This window comes from Struthio camelus, chromosome 1 (assembly GCF_040807025.1).
Source record: "Struthio camelus isolate bStrCam1 chromosome 1, bStrCam1.hap1, whole genome shotgun sequence".
NCBI lineage: Eukaryota > Metazoa > Chordata > Aves > Struthioniformes > Struthionidae > Struthio > Struthio camelus.
In genome coordinates, this window is record NC_090942.1 from 212,612,422 (window position 1) to 212,629,297 (window position 16,876).

Sequence of the window (16,876 nt, forward strand, 5' to 3'; positions counted from 1 at the left end):
GCCATCCGCCGCCATCCGCGGTGGGAGGGGGGCGGTGTGAATGCGCTGCCTGCCGCCGAGTTGCGACCGCGGGGTGCTGCCTGCCCCTGCGTGGGGAAGGGCCTGGGGGAGGCGGGCTGGCCCGCCGCGGTGGGTGTTGCCGCCGCCCGGCGTCGTCGAGGGTCTCCTGGTGGCGGCGGCAGTGCCCGGTGGGGCGTCCCTGAGGCGTGGGAACGGGGCGGTTTTCCCCACGTACAAAATGTCGGCCGTGGGGGCGGCCTTGGTGCGCCGCTGTTAGCGGGGCTGGGCCGGGGGCGGTGTGTGCCGCCTGGGTCGGCCCCGAGGTGGACTTCAGCCGAGTAACGGAGGCCTCTCGGGGAGGGGAGAAGGCTTAACGATTAATTGGTAATTTTCTTTCATGCCCCCTTACAGGAGAACGGTTAGCAGTATGATGTGCCAGTCGCTCTTAAGAACAGAGCTGAAATAGGGAAGATAGTGCTGAGCTGCTTGCGGTAAGTACTAACTACAGCCTATCGAGTTAACATGTGGTTATTGTATGTGTTTGTGGCTTTGCAGTTTGTTATGTTGTTAATTTCTGGCCGCTTCATGTTTGTCAGGATGTTGGTCAATCAAGGTGAATGGGTGGCAGCATAGCTGCTCTAGACTCAGCGAAGAGTGTTCACCTAGAAAGTAAATGTGGGTTGTTCTCTAAAATTATTTTCTCTTTGCTGACATTGGAGGGGAGATGGGGCCCCTGTGCTGCTAACTTAACTGCATTGGGATGAACTTGAGCTGCTCTGTGTTTCCTTAAATACTTGCTTCCAAGCCTGCATTTTCATTTTGAAAAGGGCAAGCAAATAGGTTCTGCCTTGAACAGTTAGAGGATGCAAAAAAAATCACCTTAAAATTTAATCACTGATGTAAGGCTCCAGCAGACTTGTGGTACTTTTGCCTTCTTTGATCTGAAATAAGTTTGAGATCGTTCCAGATGTATGGGATGGGAGGAAATGGAACCCGTTACTTCAAGTAGTGATGACTGTCACTGTTCAGTAATATCTGACTACAGGACTATTTGTTCTAGCCTGTTCTCATTCATTCTGTTACTCTATATATGCATCTCCAGTGTTTTTAGACTGCTGGCTTTCCTGTTGTATACCTTTGTCTTCCTATGCTTTTGTTCTTTCCCTTCTTCCTGAGTGTGTATAATAATCTGTACTCTGAAGCTGCTAAGCAAATGACAACAGCAGGTTATCTAAAGATGTAAGGTGACTTTTTCTGTAGTGTCTTCAAATGTTAAATTGTGTCTACCTTTGAGATGTTCCTGGGTAAAGTGAAGTGTCTGTAAAGCTGTAGAAAGCACAGTAGAATTATCAAGATGCAGTACTATGGGGTTAGGAAATGACTAGCAAGCGCATGAAATGACTCTAGACTACTACATAGGAAGGTAGGTTCCCTCTGCTGTGTGTTCTAGGCCCTTCTGCATAGACTTGGGCAGCTGGAGTGTGAATTGGGCTGTCTTGCTGATTCAACTAGAAACTGACTTTTGTGTGTGGTTAGCCTTCATTTGGGTTGACAGTGAACAGATGGTTAACAGACTATTAGAGCAAGCACCAAGAGGCTTTAGGTACCATGTAACTAGTGGAAGAACACAAGAGGGAAGATGGAGTGGCTTCTGGTTCTGACACTTGCTTAGATTACTTTAAAATGATAGTAAGTACACGGAAGTGAGTCTTTTTGTGTTACGCTTGTTGTAACACAGCAGCGTTACAGTTCTAAAAAGCTGTTGGCCAGGTGAATGTATTGTTATACTAGGGAAAAAATATCCCTGATAGGGAGCGGTATAAAACTTTGTAACAGGTTGCCCAAAGAGGCTGTAAAATTTCTCTCTGAAGACATTGGAAACTGGCCTGTACCAGCTGATGAACAATCTGATGACACTCTGAAATCAGCCTTGCTTTGAACAGGCAGTCGGAGCAGAAGAGCTATAAAAATCACTTCCAAATATTATGGATATCTTGAGAGATATAGCTATAGCTTAATTGTTACTCTGAGGGCTAGTATAATTGTCTGCCGTTCATAGCAAAATCTGTGTCCAAATTTCCTCACAGATTGCTCTCATAACCTAGCTCTTATTAGATAGAATGGGGGGAGGCTTGTTATCTGAGTAATGTAAAATTTTCTTGAATTACGAACTTCTTGAGTTCTCACAGATTTTTTTTTTTTAGGACAAACTGAAACATGACTGATACAGATGAATCCCAGGCCTCTGGTTCTGTTAGCTCTGATCCTCAGGATTTAATATTCACTCAACAGAAAGAGTCATTGGAAGTATATGAATGTGAATTAAATACACAAAGCAGGTGTTCAGGCTCTGGGCAGAAGGATGCTGCTCCTGGGGAATCTTCAGATGAGCTTAACAGTAGACACAAATCACCAGCTGCTTCAGCTATGGCCTTTCTGGACAGCAGTGATTCGGAAACGTGAGTTTTTCCTCTCTAGTTTCTTGAAATTCCTCATGTACAGAATTTGTACGATGAATCATAAATGTGAGCAGTCTTCTGAAAGTAAGTATTGTTTCTTCTTTAGCAATCTTTCTGCTTCCAGTGGCAGTGAATACCATACCAAGTGTTCCATTGCGCCTTCAAAGCAAAAAATGAAATCTCGACCTTCAAGGCAGCGAGCAGAATCTCTTGCGGGAGTACCTGACGGTGAAAGTTCAGATTGCTCTCTGTCGCCTCCGAGCCCAGTGGAATCATCTAAAACCTCCAAACGGCAGAAGTCAAAACTGAATTTGAAAGCCATTTTTGCCTATCACTTCAGGGGAAAAAAGTTTAAGGCTGCTGCACACCGAAAATATAAGGGTGGCTCAGGGAAGAGGAAGAAAAAGTATGAGAGCACACAGATGCCTGTGGGGAGGCCACCACTGACAGCATCACCACAAGAGCAAAAGAAAAGGCTTCTAGATAGAGGCTTTCAGTTCCCTTTTGTTGAAAGACATTATGGGAAGCAACATATCCCTTTAAAGATGGTTCTTGGCTATGAGGTGAGTCTCCTCTTTTGTGAGGGGGAACGTTTTATACTTATTTTAAAAACAGTGCATTTAATTTTGGCTATGTGGTGCTTTTACTTAATGAAACAGGTCTCACTGAACTACTGTGAAACAGATTTCATTGTACTTTTGGTAAACAGGACACTTGCTGTTCAGTAGTCTGCTTAATCTCTTAAGAGAAACACAGAACTTTGAAGTACAAGGATGTCAGTATTAAGTTGCTAATATAACTGCTTTATTTTGTGTTGTATAATAGTATTTAAGATCTTGCCTGATGCATTTTTTTTTTTCTTTAGCAAGCGGCCGCAAAGGGATATTTCCAGTACATTGAAATGCTCAAATATGAAGAACATCTCAAAAAGGCTTTAAAAAACCTTAAAGCTAGTGAAGACTTAGAAAAAGAATGTCTGGCAGTGCGGAAACACAAATACTTAGATGATGAAGGCCCCATTTCCCCTATCCGGGAGACAAAGTAAGTTAATCTTTAAATACTTAGGAAGTATAAAACTTGCTGGCCCTTCCCCCCAAGTCTGCATGTGTATAGCATGGCTGTCCTCTTCAACAGGTGGATGCAGGGCAGTCACTAGTGGAAAAACCTCTTAATATTTCTGATATTCAGTAATATATACCACTTTTAAAGTGGAGTTGAGGAGGTAATGAAGTTGCTTAGTCACGTGCAGTTCCATAGCAGAGTTGCAGGTTCATCAAGTTCAATTCCTGCACTCTCCTTCTAAACTACAGAAATATGTTGTGGGATCAGAATATGGAGATCTATTCAAAATCATCATTTACTTTGGGAACAAAACACTTAGCCCCTTGGGATTCTGTGCTTGCCAAGGTGACTCGGGACTTTGAGGTATACTTAATCCGAGGCCTGGTCTTTGTCTCAAGTGGTGGTTTGTGCCGTTTCTTAAAACGACGTGGTAGAAGTCACCTGAGAAAAGCGATGTAAGCTTCCTAAAATAAGTTTTACTATTGTTATCGCATATAAAAGTAGTGGAGCGTTCTGTGGCAAAGATTCAAGAATGTTTTTGAATCTCCGTTTTTATTGTAAAAAAACATTCGTGAAGTATCATTTAAAGCCTTTCCTTAAGGTCAAATCAACTTTCTTACATAAAGGGATAAGCAAATCGGCGAGATGACTTATTGCTGTAAATATACTCAGTGTTGCAATCCAGGAGAGTCTAGAAGACTTTGTAGAAGTATACAGTAGTAGTAACCTGTTTTTTCAACCACCGTTCACTTTAGTGACCGCCTACGCTGCTGGCTTAGGTACGTCAAAGCATTAGACTGAGCCTGTAAGGTAACAATCATTAGTTTGTGTTTCTGTAAAAGAGCAGAAGAAACTAAATTCAGTAGGATGAATGCAAGTCAGCTGATCCAGACTGGCAAATCTTCATTATCTTAGTATTAGAACACTTTCAGAGCCGTATCCGTGGAACCAGTTCTCCCTGTGCCACTTGTTAAAGTGATACCCTTGGTACTAAAGTGGTTTCTGTGGAGTCCTAACTATCTTAAGAGAAGTCTGTGAATAGTGGTAGAAAGGAGTTTCATGCTTGAGTTCCTAGACAATAGGGAGAGTTTATTTTGGTTGCGGTATCAGCAAAACAATTGTGTACTCTGATAGTTGATGCTTACCCTTTTATTTTCTTGATTGTATTCTGCTTGTTTTCTAACTTGCTGACTTCCTAGCCCATTTGTTTTGTCAGCCTAAATACTTTGCTGTTACTACTGTCTTCTAGTATTCTGCTGCCGAACACTGCTGCTGTCCTGCCAGTATTTCCAGCTAGGATATAATTCTGCTATCAGAATCGGACATCTGAGAACAACCTAGTGTAGAAGCAGAGTTATCTTACACTTGCAAGCTGTAGCACTTCCGTACACCTCAAGAGAACCTTGGGGGCTCTGGTAGGAAGATAGTCTACACGCTTGAGACTACTGCTGTAAAATACAAACCTTGATTTGAATTTGTATGTTTCAGTGATAACAGCTTGGATTCTGACAGTCGAGAAGATCTTGATGCCAGAGTAGTGGTGAGTAAATACTCCTTAACTTCTTAAACTCTCTAACCTTCTTTCTGTTCTAAATGCTAAAGAATCAGTTTAAAAAAAAAAAGTACTTAATTCTCGAGTTTGGATTCAGTGCTCGTTCTTGTGATGCCTGTGATCTTGATCTGTAATCAGAAGGAAGTTACTTTTGAGAGCCTATATGCTCCTCTTTGAAATAATGGTGGAATGTATAGGGATTGTGAGATTCCCTGAAGAATTCTCAGAAGCTTGCAAAGTTCTACCAGAATATTAACTTCAAACTATCACAGCTAGAATTGTGAACACTGCTATTTTTCATTGACTTAGGAGAACAGCTGTTTCATTATAAGCAGCAAAATTCCCAACAAGAAAAAATCAAAGCCAGAAATGAAACATGCAGAATCAACTGGAGTTGACGGAAGGACACAATGAAGAATATATTGCTGAGAACTCTGGCTTCTGCAGGGTTCAGTTCAGTGAACAGAAAGCTTACAGATGAGGTGGCAGTGGTCATGCTTGACAGACCTTTCATTGTCGCCTTGCCTTGTCTGAAGTGAACATTGTGCTATCAATCAAGGAACCTAATCAGGTCTGGTCTAAGGTGAGTATATTTGGCTTGTTTGTGTGTGAAACTTAAATGACAGGAATACTGTGTCATACTTTTTCTTATGCTTTTAAGTATGTTAGATGATGTCCTTGCTGTACTAATAGCCCTGGTTCTATGGCTGATAACCCTGTTTAAGCACTAGCTTCTGCAGCTTAACTTGTATAACCAATGGATTATCTGTAACTGAGGAAAAGTTCCAAATAGTGCAGTTCAGCAGCTGTGTGGTATGGAAGAGTGTACGCATGTGCACACATGTGTGTGTATGCCTATATTCTTCATTAAGAGAAACTTAAACTATAGCCCCTCTCCCTCTTGTGGTTTTTCTTTTTTGTGAGGGCTTTTTGAGGAATTATTTTTCAGTATCTTAGGGAGATGCAGGTTGTACTTTGAGATACTCTAATGGACTTCAGTGGGGAGCAGGGGGTTGAAGAGAACTGAAATTTCTGCAAGTCTGATGCATACCAACCGGAAACAGGAATAAAATCTCACCAAAGTAGTCTCTTAGAAGTTTATTGCAAAGTGCTATTAATACAATAAACATGATACGTTGAATTCTTGTACTGGAGGTCATAGTCTGTTCTTACCTGCGCAGTAATAACACTTTGGGAAAACTAACTTTCTGATCCTGAATCTGATTAAGGATAGGTTATTTTAGAACTGTAGCAGTGGAATGAATCTTGAATCTAGATGAAAATATTGTCCTTTCTAAACCCTTTTCCTCTCCCTGGTCCAGAGTGCTAATGGGATCTGATATGAACGTGACTAGAGAAAAGACTGAAGTTGTCCCCAGTTGCAAATGCCGTTCTCAAAGGTGTTGTAGTCAACTGGAGAAATGACTAGCAGATGCTGAGAAGTGGTCTGAACACTGCTAACTTCTGGATCACAAGGCTGCCTTGATAGCAGTAGAACTTGAAAATTATGTTCAAAAAGCTCACCTGTGAATCAGGAAGTAGTAAATAACCAAAGGGTAATATGCCTCACTGAAAGACTCTTTAATAACTAAATTGCTGTCATCAGCAAACTAACAGCTGTTTAGTAGGCAGGAGCTGTTTTTTTTTTAAAAAAAAAAAAAAAAGTCCCAAAACGGACTCTGTTCTTTTAACTTCCTTCAAAATGTAATTGACAAACTGAGGAACCTTACTGCAGGTGTTCCAGTATTAATGAGAGTTGGACAAGTTGCATTGCTTATGTGCTTGGATTTAGGTTCCAGATATTGGTAAAGAAAGCTTGAGGTTTCACTAATTGCCACTTGTTAGCTCTAGAGAATAAAACTGCAAAACGTGCTCTTCAGTAGTTGAAAATCATATTTAATATTAGTCTGAAATTAATGGCTAAATGTAACTCTTTTAGGCATCTACATCAGAAATACTCTGTATGGCTTGAAAGACTCATCCTGGATCTAGGAGTGGGGTTCTTGCTGGGTAAGGCGTAGCAAAGTGGTATGTGGAGTCCCACTCATTCTGTAGTTCACATGATGAATTTTTCTGTTCAACTGCTGAGTGACTCAGAAATGAACTAAATTTCAATTCTGATTAGAACTGAATAAATACTCATGGAAAAGTGAGCTTATTACAAGTGTTAAATTGGTTGCTAAAACCTGATTTTCAGCTTTAAGAATCTTGAGTTATTCAGCTATATCTGACTGGATTTTTATCTTTTTTTAATTTTCAGTTTGTTCCTTTTGGGAGATGGACTACTGCTCAGTTTTCATGGTGTGGGAGGTAAGTTGTTACTTGGTTTTGAATTCCTCTTTCCTTCAGGTAGCTTTTTTGCTTTAATTTACATAACGTCTTTGAAAAAGTTTTCTATAGTTCAAGTGAGTCTATTGCCATGTTTCAAATCTATGCACGTTTTCTTTATGTGCAGCTTTACGGGATTGAGTTCTGTGCAGCATCTCTGCTTTTACCAGTCTAACCAAGATTAGAACCTGTGTTTGAATAAAAACTAGACCTTTGAATTCTTGAAAAACCGTGTTCAATGCAGATTTTGTCAGATGCTGTGTATAGACGTACTTCAGTTTGACCTGGTGTTGAATGCTGCAGAGCATTCTCAGATGTCTAATTTGTTTCTGACATGGCCTGGAGCCCTCCCAGGTGATGGAGTTTGAGAACTGCTTAGTCTCCTGGTGGTACCCCACCGTCACTTTCTGTATCCGCATGTATCGCACAGCTACTGCTTTGGGTCACTTTCCTGTGGTAAAATTCTGTGTTCATGCATGCAGCCTTGTTTGAGTCAGTTCTTCGTTCCTGCTTCCCATGCAAGAACAGAAGGGACATCAGAAGGCACTAGTCTTGCGCGCGCGCACACCCACACACATATATATAGCTAAAGTTGTGAAACTTGTTACTGCAGGATGTTTTAGTTTTTGTGGGTTCAAGAGTTGGAAATACTATGTAGGACTCCAGTACCACGTAGGAAAAATTCACGTAGGATTACTGAATAGCAAACACTCTTGACGTGGGAAGCCCTGAGCTGCGAACAGCAGAGGCTGGGCAAGTGATGATACCTCACAAGAACACACCTCCTCAAGGAAGAGGATAGAAACAGGGCATGTTCTTTTGGCCTTTGGTGTAGTTAAGGGTATTGGACTAGATGTCTCTTCAGTCCGACTCAGTATAAATTGCTCTTATAGCAGTACATCAGATATTGAACTCCTTGCCACAATTAGCTTAGTCCAAATCATATGTTCCTCTAAAAAGAGAAATATTGGAAGGTGACAGTTGTTAATGGGTAAGTATATAGCAAAGATTGAAAAATAGCTTGGATTTTTGTGTACTGTGCAAATGCTGTTTTTTAAAAAAAAAAAAAGTGGAAAATAAGATGAAAGCTGATGTGTTTGTCTTGTTTCAGCACGTGTTCAGTTTTTGTCTCTTGCTGTAGACAAAAACCTGGAACCTAGTGCTTAGAAAAAACCCTTCTTTGCAACCCACAGCTGATCACCATATTAGTTGTGTTACTTATGTGAAGGGACAATATTTGAATGAGTTACTGGTAGAATACAGGCAGATACTGAACGTGGGGCATCAGTTTCATGCTCTGTATTTGTGGATATGTAATCACACTTTCTTTCCAGACTCTTCGGAGGAGTACACCAGCTCTGCCACAGTGAGCAGCAGTTTGTAACTGTTTTGGACTAGTTGAATTCTTGCAACTGTTTCCTGGCATTCTGAAGTGCAAATCTGTTACTTCACTGCTTTTTGTGTGGAAAATACTAAACCTGTTAGTGAAAGAGGTAAGTTCTGATGTATTTCTGTTGAGCTTCAGCATGAGGATATTGGATTTCTTTTGGAAAGTACTTCACAGACTTCTGCTGCAAATAGTTAGTCTAAACTTGTATGGTATCTGCAACCAGCAGTATTTTCTTAATGGTGTTGAAAAAGCAGTGCTACAGTGAGTCAGCGGCTGGCATAGTTGATTTTTTTCATGCAGATGTACTGGTTAAACTTGGTATTTCTGTTGAAACAAGTAGATTATAAGTTTCTTTATTTAGCTACGTGTCATATTAACCATTCTTCAGTGTTGTATTTCATTGTTTTTATTGCAATAAATATAGTGGTTAAATCACTGAACTAGAGTAAAACTATTTCCTGTGACATGTCTGAAACAGTGAAAAGCTTCTGTAGTTCGGCTAAGTACTGAGAGAATAGTCTTTATCAAGGTGGAAATAGTTGGATGAGGGTCATACAGACTCAAGTTTTAGACTTAAGCTGCCTTTTCCCAAAGGAACAAGATTTTATTTTGGAACTCGAATTCAAGTAGTAGAAGGCAGATAGTGAAGTGTTTATGATAATGTAGTTGGTTAGGCTTAGAAATAGAAGCTGTTCTACAGAAACTGTCCAAAGTTGATGGTTATGCCTCGTTATTCAGCAAATAGACACGACTTACTGTGTGTCTGAAATTGAAAAACGTGGCTAGAGGAATAACCAGGTTATGCTTTCCTCACTGTAAAGCTAATTGCAGTGGTGACAATGAGACCTGTAACAGGGTTACTTAGCAAAACAGTTCTTACACCATTACTGTCCAAAGTGCAGCTACTGTGAAGTAGTCCCGAGGGTTAGCTTGTTTTGATGGCTTTGAACTCTGGATTGTATCTGCTGAAGGATGCAGGATCGACAGGTAGAAGAAAAAGGCATGGAGTGCTGCACTTTTGCAGATGGCTTATGAAAGCGTGTTTGTAAGTCATCTTAAAACGGTATCTTCTGTGTTTTCTGTAGATCACAGTACCAACTGACTTTTAGGTGACTCCTGTTAGAGTTGTGCCTTTTGTGCCATAGTGTTATTTCTTTAACTGTAGAGGTTGTTTCTTGTTACTTTTATGATGGACGGGATCGTGTCTCTGACTTGAAGAAATGCTTCTGTGTTGTGGCATTAGCATTTGGGCGCTAAAAGGCAGTATAACTTGACCACAGCCTGCCTGCCTCATATTGAGAATTTTTTAAAAAGTACCTCAAGTTTCCTCATCATTTTAATAATTTTAGGAAAATTTAACTCAATTCTCAGAGACAAAAATTCCCTGTTTTCTTTTCAGGAAGCTGACTTGAACGTGCAGTCTGCCATAATGCCTTGGTAAGTTAGTAGGATGACTGATTGTTACTGAAATAGTAAGGAGGCTACACTGCTCTGAGGGATGTTTTATTCCTTCAGTTCATATCTGCACATTATCTAAAGAAAACCATGCAGTATGTGGTACACCAGACCAGAATTCATTTTATTATCTTTGCCCATAGTGATATTCCTCTTTAATGTAATATCAATCTCCTTGATGCTGCATGTGGATAAGATAGCTTTCTATTCCAAGTGTTTGGACGTGATATATATGTTAATATAAATCACATGAACTGTGGTAGTTCTCTGCGGCCTGCTGAAAATACAAGGTCAGGTGGTTTACTTTTTTAATCCTTGCCTCTTGCAGGTTAGCTGCTACTTGCTGAGTTAACGGGTACCCTTTCAACTGAAAGGGTGCAATGTTGCTGAATAAAACAAAGAGCTAATCTTCCTCTAAATTTGAAAATATATTGTTGTGATGATTGGCAAAATGTTCAACTGCTCTGAAGACAGTGAATGAGAACAGCCTTTCTGAACAAATCTAAGTGTTCTTTTCATTGCACTTTATTGTAGGCATCCATTCTGAATATTTAATATGCTATGATTGGTGTCATCATCTTTTCTGTTCACTGACAGTTGTGTGTGACATTTTTGTATGTTTTTTAAAAAGGCCTTCAATTGAGAGCTGATGAATTCAAAAAGATGATAATAAATACTCTGGCATACTAGTAGCTAGAAGTATGATTCCAGGGAGAGTGGTCATCAGGAAATATTGCTAGTTATTTCTAGCACTGCTCTAGTCTCCTGTTTTTGTATACGCGTGCATGTCCATTTTTAACCCTATAATGATGTGGCGTTTCTTTAGGTGGTACGTGCTTGGAGAACAAAGTGAGAGAAGGGATAAAAGCAGCCATTTAACAGAAATATGAAAGCCCTACCAGGTTAGTAGGAAACAAACTTTTGCCTGTTTCTTAGTGATTGGAGGGCTTTGGTTGGTTTCCTGTGACTGGAACTCTTTATGAAACTTTACCGCCTCGAGGAATGTTCCAGGGACTTTTCTCAACACTTCTACTATATTTTAATGTAGTGCTCGTGCTCATTCTATTCAGGAAAGGATTTCTTTTTAACTTCCATTTGTCAAAAGAATACTTGCACAAATTTCTCAAAGGAAAACTGAAATTATTGAACTAGACTTGATAATGTTGGTTCTACAAGTAGCAAACACTTGACTAAAGTCATAGGGAGAATTTGAGAATTTTCTGTTGAAGTGAAACTTATTTCCCTTTGTTTTTTTGCCTTGCAGGTAGCATTAGCTTTTAACACTGAAATGTTGCTAGTACTTGTAATTATTTTTATGCATCTTACACCTTACTAGCTCACTTGCATTTTTTTTAATATGAAGGAGTTACTCCCCCTTTTTTTCCAAGTGTTGATGATACTAGTGTCTTATCTCCTCTTCCCTCGAAATGTATTTTAAATTGCATATATCCTTCTAAGTATCTTGAGGCAAGACACCTTGTCGGTCTGCTTGATTTTCATCTATTGCATCAGCTTATAGTACTGGAAAAGTTGAGGTCTATCCCGATAGGATCTCTTCTGTAGGTTCTTGTCGTTGGAAACGCCTCACAGAATAAACTTGTGGTTTCATTTCACCCATTGAACTACTTGTTAGCTCTGTGGGATAAAAACTGCAAGACAGATCTTCATTTGACATTCTAGGAATAGAAATAACACTTATGTTCTCCTTTAGGTACTGACTTATGCTTTTGATATGAATGAAAAATTCATGCAAATAGAAAAGCTTGGTAAGAGTCAAATAAAAGGCATGTTTTGTGACCTGGGAATTTCAGATGCAACTTGCATGCTGAATCATATGGTTTGAACTTAAGCCAGACTTTTGTTGGTTTTTTTTTTTTTTTTTTAAAGAAATTAGGGTATCTCTACAAAACTTTCTAGTTATTGTGGCTTAAGTTTTTTGGATCAGTCTGTTCCCTTTTAATCTTAAAGGAGGGGTTCTTTACTGTTACTTGTTCAAGCAGCTTTGAGTTCAAAAGAAACAGCACTGTGGTGTCTGTCTGAAAGTAAAGTAACTTTATAAACATGCTGCATTTTTTTGGTTCTGTGACAAGTGAATACTTGATAGTTTCATACGGACCTGTTCATGCTGAACAGCGTAACAGTTGTTTCTGAGTTTGAGTTTTTAATTCCTAAACGACTTGGCCAGTTCATTACTGGATCATTAGAATTCCTGAATACCTAGCTATAGAATATACAGTAAATCAAGTAAAATATTATGGGAAGAAGTAGGAAATGCTTCATTGTAGGGATATATAAAATAACTGAAAGGACTTTTGAAGCTGTTCCTAGTAGGTGAAGTTGCAATGAATTCTTCCCTTTTAGTTGCATGATGATTTTTGTAAAATCAAGTGCATAATTTTAGCTTACTAACCACTACGTGCTAAGTCTTGTATACAGGAGTTTGAATTTTAAAATGGGTGGCTGGTTATTGCAAACTACTGTAGATGTTGCACTGTATGGTATCTGCACCCAACAGTATTCTCCTGATGGGATGTTCAAAAAACAGTGCTACAGTAGTTCAGCATTTGGCATCGTTGGTTTTCATTCTGCTGTGTCTGTAAAACCTGGTATTTCTGCTGAAACATTCTTTGGTCCTCCTCAATGATTTGAATGTATTGGCTTTCTACTTCATGGAGAAAGTGTGAGAACTGGACATTAGCTCTCCTAAGTGCATTGACATTTCCTTACCCAACAGGTACCCCAGAATACTAACAAACTGAACTTTGCTATGTTGAAAGGATTAGCTGGAAGATGATGGCAACTTGTTTTGGCAGGTGAGTGCTGAATTATTTGACAGGTCAGAAGGTTTCATGCAGCTTTAGTTAACGTACAAACCTAACTTCAGAATGACACTGAAACTTTGGTAGACAGTTCTAGAAAAGTGTAGAAAGTGTCCAGTAGAGACTGCTAGACAGTGATCACTCAAGAGGCTGCTATCTGCATAGGAAGTTATGCTTGTATGTATACTTTGCTACATAAATCTGTGACACCTGTGCAATCTGTAGCGCTAGTGTCTGAGGCAAAGGCTGATACCAGTTGTGAGGAATTCTTTTGGAATTCATAACAGATTCTAGGTCTGTTAGCACACAGCTTGGCCTAACTTAATTGGCCTAATTGACCGTCCTTAACAAGAAAGGACAGGAAACTTAGCCTACGCTCACTATTTAAGGCCCAGATCTAAGTTGGTAACAGCAGTAAGAGGAGTTATCCGGTCATTACCAAGGCTGCTAGGATATTACTGTTTCTGGTGGGCTGTGGACATGACCATAAAGTAAGGCCATCAGACTCTTGACTTGCTGCATTGTGTGGCACTAGGTCTGCTGGGAATAAAGCTTTAATGTGAAAGATAAGAGACAGTGCTCCCTTGCTTTAGATTAAGTTTCTGCTTAGTTCCTGCTGAGGCATTCTAGTCAGAATCTTGGGCTGTAATTCAGACTTCAGGAAACTAACTCAGTTGCTGTTGAGGGAATAGAAAAAAAACAAGAAGAGAAAAGACAAAAAAGGCTGCTCCACAGAGTTTGCATCTGACTTCAGCTTTTCATCACATTAACCAAATCTGACTTTTTAATCCATAGTGTCTGCTATTGAGTCACTGGTGATGACAGGGGCAAGAAATGATGTTTCAGTGCAACCAGAGTGAATCTGAAGGTAAGAAAGAGCAGCGCTTAGCAAACGTGCTGGTACTTGAAAGAAATTCAAGGTCACCTCAAAGAGGGTTTGCATGGCTAAAAAACCCAGCAGCTCTTAACGCAGTGACCTTACATTGAAATCCTCTGCAGGATGCCTTGGACACTTGGTGTGTACTGTGGTCTATTTCTGAGGAGATAAGCTTAATGTAGCCAGGCCTGTTTGACTGAAAAAAGGGTTTTACTTACTAACATCCCAAATGAGAGAAGCTATTGTAGGAAAGATGTTACTTGGTTTTAGATCAAACCTAAGTGACTTCTGCAGCAGGTAGAGCTGGAAGAGAACAGTTAACATACAAGACTGGTAGTCAGCAGTTTGAGCTTAACTGCTGCTTCCCCCTCCTTTGGGAGGGCGGTATACCCATGGAGATAGATTGAGGTGTTGGAGAGAGTAATCCAGAATAAATGAGTTGGGGGGCAGGGCAAGAAGTGCAGGAGTGGAATGTCATGGAAACTGCATGGTAATAGGAAAGATGAAATGATTGTGACCAGAGCTGGTATTTGAAATGCTTTGTCCCTTGCATTTCAGTAAGATGTACATGTTCCCTGGATTACTGCTTTTATATCAGCACCTTGCTTTGAAATAATTAAGTTGCTTCAGACTATAAGAAGGCTTGTTCATGTGTTAAGACTTCAATGTGAGGAAGACAGCTGAATCAAGATGTTTTTCACTCTTAAGTGAAAGTGGTACTAATATGTTTCATCTCTTTTAGGTCCTGGTGACATTGCTGCAAGGCTGAGGAAGAACAAGACCATTCTAAATCAGATACAGAAAGGACCTTATAACCTATTTTGACTTATCATAATTAAGAATTCTAAACATGTAACTCTATAATAGAGTTACTGCTCTATAAATTGAAATAATGCATATTATTTAGAAATCAGTGTAAAAGCACCCAGGAGAGGCACAACATTAAAGACTTAGCAGTTCAATCACTTTTGTCCTTGTGCTTTGTCCATGTGATAGCAAAGTTTAGGACTGTTTAAACTTAGCTGCCTGGCTTGATGTTGCAGAAATTTACTAAGCTGAGGGCACAGAATATGTGGTTTGACTAGCAGTGGATTATAAAGTCTTTCCTTGACTGGCCCCATTCCTGTTTGAGAGAGGGAGGGAGCTGCTTAGTCTGTACAGACTGTCATAGCATTTAAATATAACTGATGTAACTTAAGTGTTTAAAAGGAACAACTGCAGCCAGGGATTATTTCTTCTTGCTACAATACTGTATACAACCAAAAGGGTGATTAAAAGATGGCTTGCAGTTACATATAGCCTGCCACTAGCAAAATGTTTCTGTATTCTCTTCCCTTCTGATTTCTGTTAGGAGAAAGGGATGAGATCATTCAGGCAAGGCTTCTACAGTGGAGTCAAAGCACCATCCTTCCCTTCACTGTCCTGTATGAAGATGAGACAGACTAGACCTATACACTTAATCTGCAGCTTTACTACAGATAGATCGATAATCCTTACATTGTAACAAGCTTCTACCTGACTTAATTGCACAGAATGACACAGGCTCTTGCTGCCTTGTAACTCTTTACTGAAGGGATGGTGGTTGCATGTGGGTCCATTTCAGCTAGTGCTGTACTTTCAGTGATTCCAGAGGCTGAACAAATCTGTTTTCACTAAAGTCTAAATTATAGTAATTTCTTTAAAAGAGAAGCTCATTAATGTCCCCACTACCACTTCTCTGCTGTGTTTTAAACACAAACAAACAGGCTCATAGCTTTTCCTACTGTTCCAGCTGTAGATAATAGTTCAATTGAACTTCACTGCAGCAGTTGAGACTTCAGTTTGTCTTACTTTAACCCTAATGATCTTGCAATTAAAATTACATAGGGCTAAGGAAATTTGGCCAGAGGAACTAACACTTGGGAAGAGCAGTTAACCTGTGCAGCAGCAGGCTGAAGTAAATTTGGAAGGGCAAGGGCAGTATTTGCTTTGAAGTGTAGGGCACTAGACACTTGCTGGAACTGTTTCTCTTTTTACCCTCTGGTACTTTACCACTGCAGGTGAAAGGTGCATCTAAAGTAGTTAATTACCCCTTGCACTGAATACTAAAAGAATGGGTAAGTTTCAGCTCTATAGAAGGGACTAAGTTTTATTACAAAAAGTTTACTTGAAAAAAAATTTTACACACACATATTACAAGAATTAATCTGAACTTCCTTTAAAACACTAACCTCAGAAAAGGCTTTTCAGTGCCTATCTACCTAATGAGAGGTTAACAATGTTTAAATAAGTAACTGCATCAGCTTCTGTAGTGATTTTTCAATAAAACATCATTGTTGATACTACAGTGATTGTTTAATTTTGATTTTCCTAAGTGTTTCATAATTACACTGCTTAGTGCAAATTTCCTCACTCTGTGTTTTGGATTGTACCAATGAAGTAATTTTCCTGCTGTTGCTCAAGATCTTCTGCCAGTCATGGTGTTTTCCGAGGTTTCTTCCTGGCTCGTAGCTTTTCCAGTGTTTTCTGCAAATAAGACAAACCAAGAGAGACTACAGTAGACAACTTAAGAAAGGATAACACTAAAAACCAAGCTGCTGGAGCTAGCTAACAATAGGAGGGGGGACACAGTTCTCAAGTACTACTCATGTATATAGCCTGAACACCGGTAATACTGCAAGTTTAGACAGTGGGGCAAGAGAGTTGGATGACTGTTGCTCATCCAAAAGATCTGCATAGGAGTGGGGAAGGGTGCAGTTATTTAATCATCTGTTCATTACAGAAGCTGTAAAACAGTATAATCAAGAGAGAAAAAAAACAGTTGTGTGTTTTTGTTTTTGCTGGTAGATAAGGTAGGATTTAGTCTCAGCAGAGCAGTCTCAGCCTGTCAGGACTCTTCAGCATTTCATTCCTTCAAAGTCTCCAACGCCCAGCAGAGTAGCAAGGGGAAAGAAA

The 16,876-nt window shown here is 39.8% G+C and overlaps 2 protein-coding genes and 7 non-coding genes across 34 annotated transcripts in view; 8 read left to right on the forward strand and 1 right to left on the reverse strand.

The window, feature by feature from the left end:
* The window catches only part of TAF1D (TATA-box binding protein associated factor, RNA polymerase I subunit D), a 17,839-nt gene extending 1,571 nt beyond the window's left edge, over window positions 1-16,268 (forward strand). For 4 of the 26 annotated variants that reach the window (XM_068930493.1, XM_068930492.1, XM_068930490.1 and 1 more), the window contains exons 2-16: window positions 412-491; window positions 2,205-2,459; window positions 2,566-3,022; window positions 3,325-3,500; window positions 5,010-5,061; window positions 5,383-5,656; window positions 7,013-7,083; window positions 7,334-7,383; window positions 8,736-8,894; window positions 10,191-10,228; window positions 11,073-11,148; window positions 11,958-12,012; window positions 12,981-13,059; window positions 13,861-13,933; window positions 14,685-16,268. In XM_068930493.1, coding sequence (XP_068786594.1) covers window positions 2,218-2,459; window positions 2,566-3,022; window positions 3,325-3,500; window positions 5,010-5,061; window positions 5,383-5,487 — 1,032 coding nt within the window. In that variant the 5' untranslated portion in view covers window positions 412-491; window positions 2,205-2,217 and the 3' untranslated portion in view covers window positions 5,488-5,656; window positions 7,013-7,083; window positions 7,334-7,383; ... (5 more) ...; window positions 13,861-13,933; window positions 14,685-16,268. Of the gene's footprint in view, window positions 1-17; window positions 492-2,204; window positions 2,460-2,565; window positions 3,023-3,324; window positions 3,501-4,770; window positions 5,062-5,382; window positions 5,657-7,012; window positions 7,084-7,333; window positions 7,384-8,735; window positions 8,895-10,190; window positions 10,229-11,072; window positions 11,149-11,957; window positions 12,013-12,980; window positions 13,060-13,860; window positions 13,934-14,684 lie in introns of those variants that run through there. The other 22 variants (XM_068930504.1, XM_068930505.1, XM_068930502.1 and 19 more) reach the window with 12 other exon arrangements.
* Window positions 7,128-7,199, forward strand: LOC138065893 (small nucleolar RNA SNORD5). Its single transcript, XR_011138938.1, has one exon. It is a non-coding gene; the product is annotated as a small nucleolar RNA SNORD5 (small nucleolar RNA).
* On the forward strand, window positions 8,511-8,636 carry LOC138065886 (small nucleolar RNA SNORA40). The gene has a single exon (XR_011138931.1). It is a non-coding gene; the product is annotated as a small nucleolar RNA SNORA40 (small nucleolar RNA).
* Window positions 8,989-9,129, forward strand: LOC138065879 (small nucleolar RNA SNORA8). The gene has a single exon (XR_011138924.1). It is a non-coding gene; the product is annotated as a small nucleolar RNA SNORA8 (small nucleolar RNA).
* Window positions 9,515-9,648, forward strand: LOC138065880 (small nucleolar RNA SNORA1). Its single transcript, XR_011138925.1, has one exon. It is a non-coding gene; the product is annotated as a small nucleolar RNA SNORA1 (small nucleolar RNA).
* On the forward strand, window positions 10,676-10,748 carry LOC138065877 (small nucleolar RNA Z40). The gene has a single exon (XR_011138922.1). It is a non-coding gene; the product is annotated as a small nucleolar RNA Z40 (small nucleolar RNA).
* On the forward strand, window positions 11,776-11,908 carry LOC138065883 (small nucleolar RNA SNORA18). Its single transcript, XR_011138928.1, has one exon. It is a non-coding gene; the product is annotated as a small nucleolar RNA SNORA18 (small nucleolar RNA).
* Window positions 12,734-12,872, forward strand: LOC138065878 (small nucleolar RNA SNORA8). The gene has a single exon (XR_011138923.1). It is a non-coding gene; the product is annotated as a small nucleolar RNA SNORA8 (small nucleolar RNA).
* Window positions 16,051-16,876, reverse strand: part of CEP295 (centrosomal protein 295) — a 45,703-nt gene continuing 44,877 nt past the window's right edge. The window contains exon 28 of the mRNA XM_068930486.1: window positions 16,051-16,447. Coding sequence (XP_068786587.1) covers window positions 16,397-16,447 — 51 coding nt within the window. The 3' untranslated portion in view covers window positions 16,051-16,396. The remainder of the gene's footprint in view (window positions 16,448-16,876) is intronic.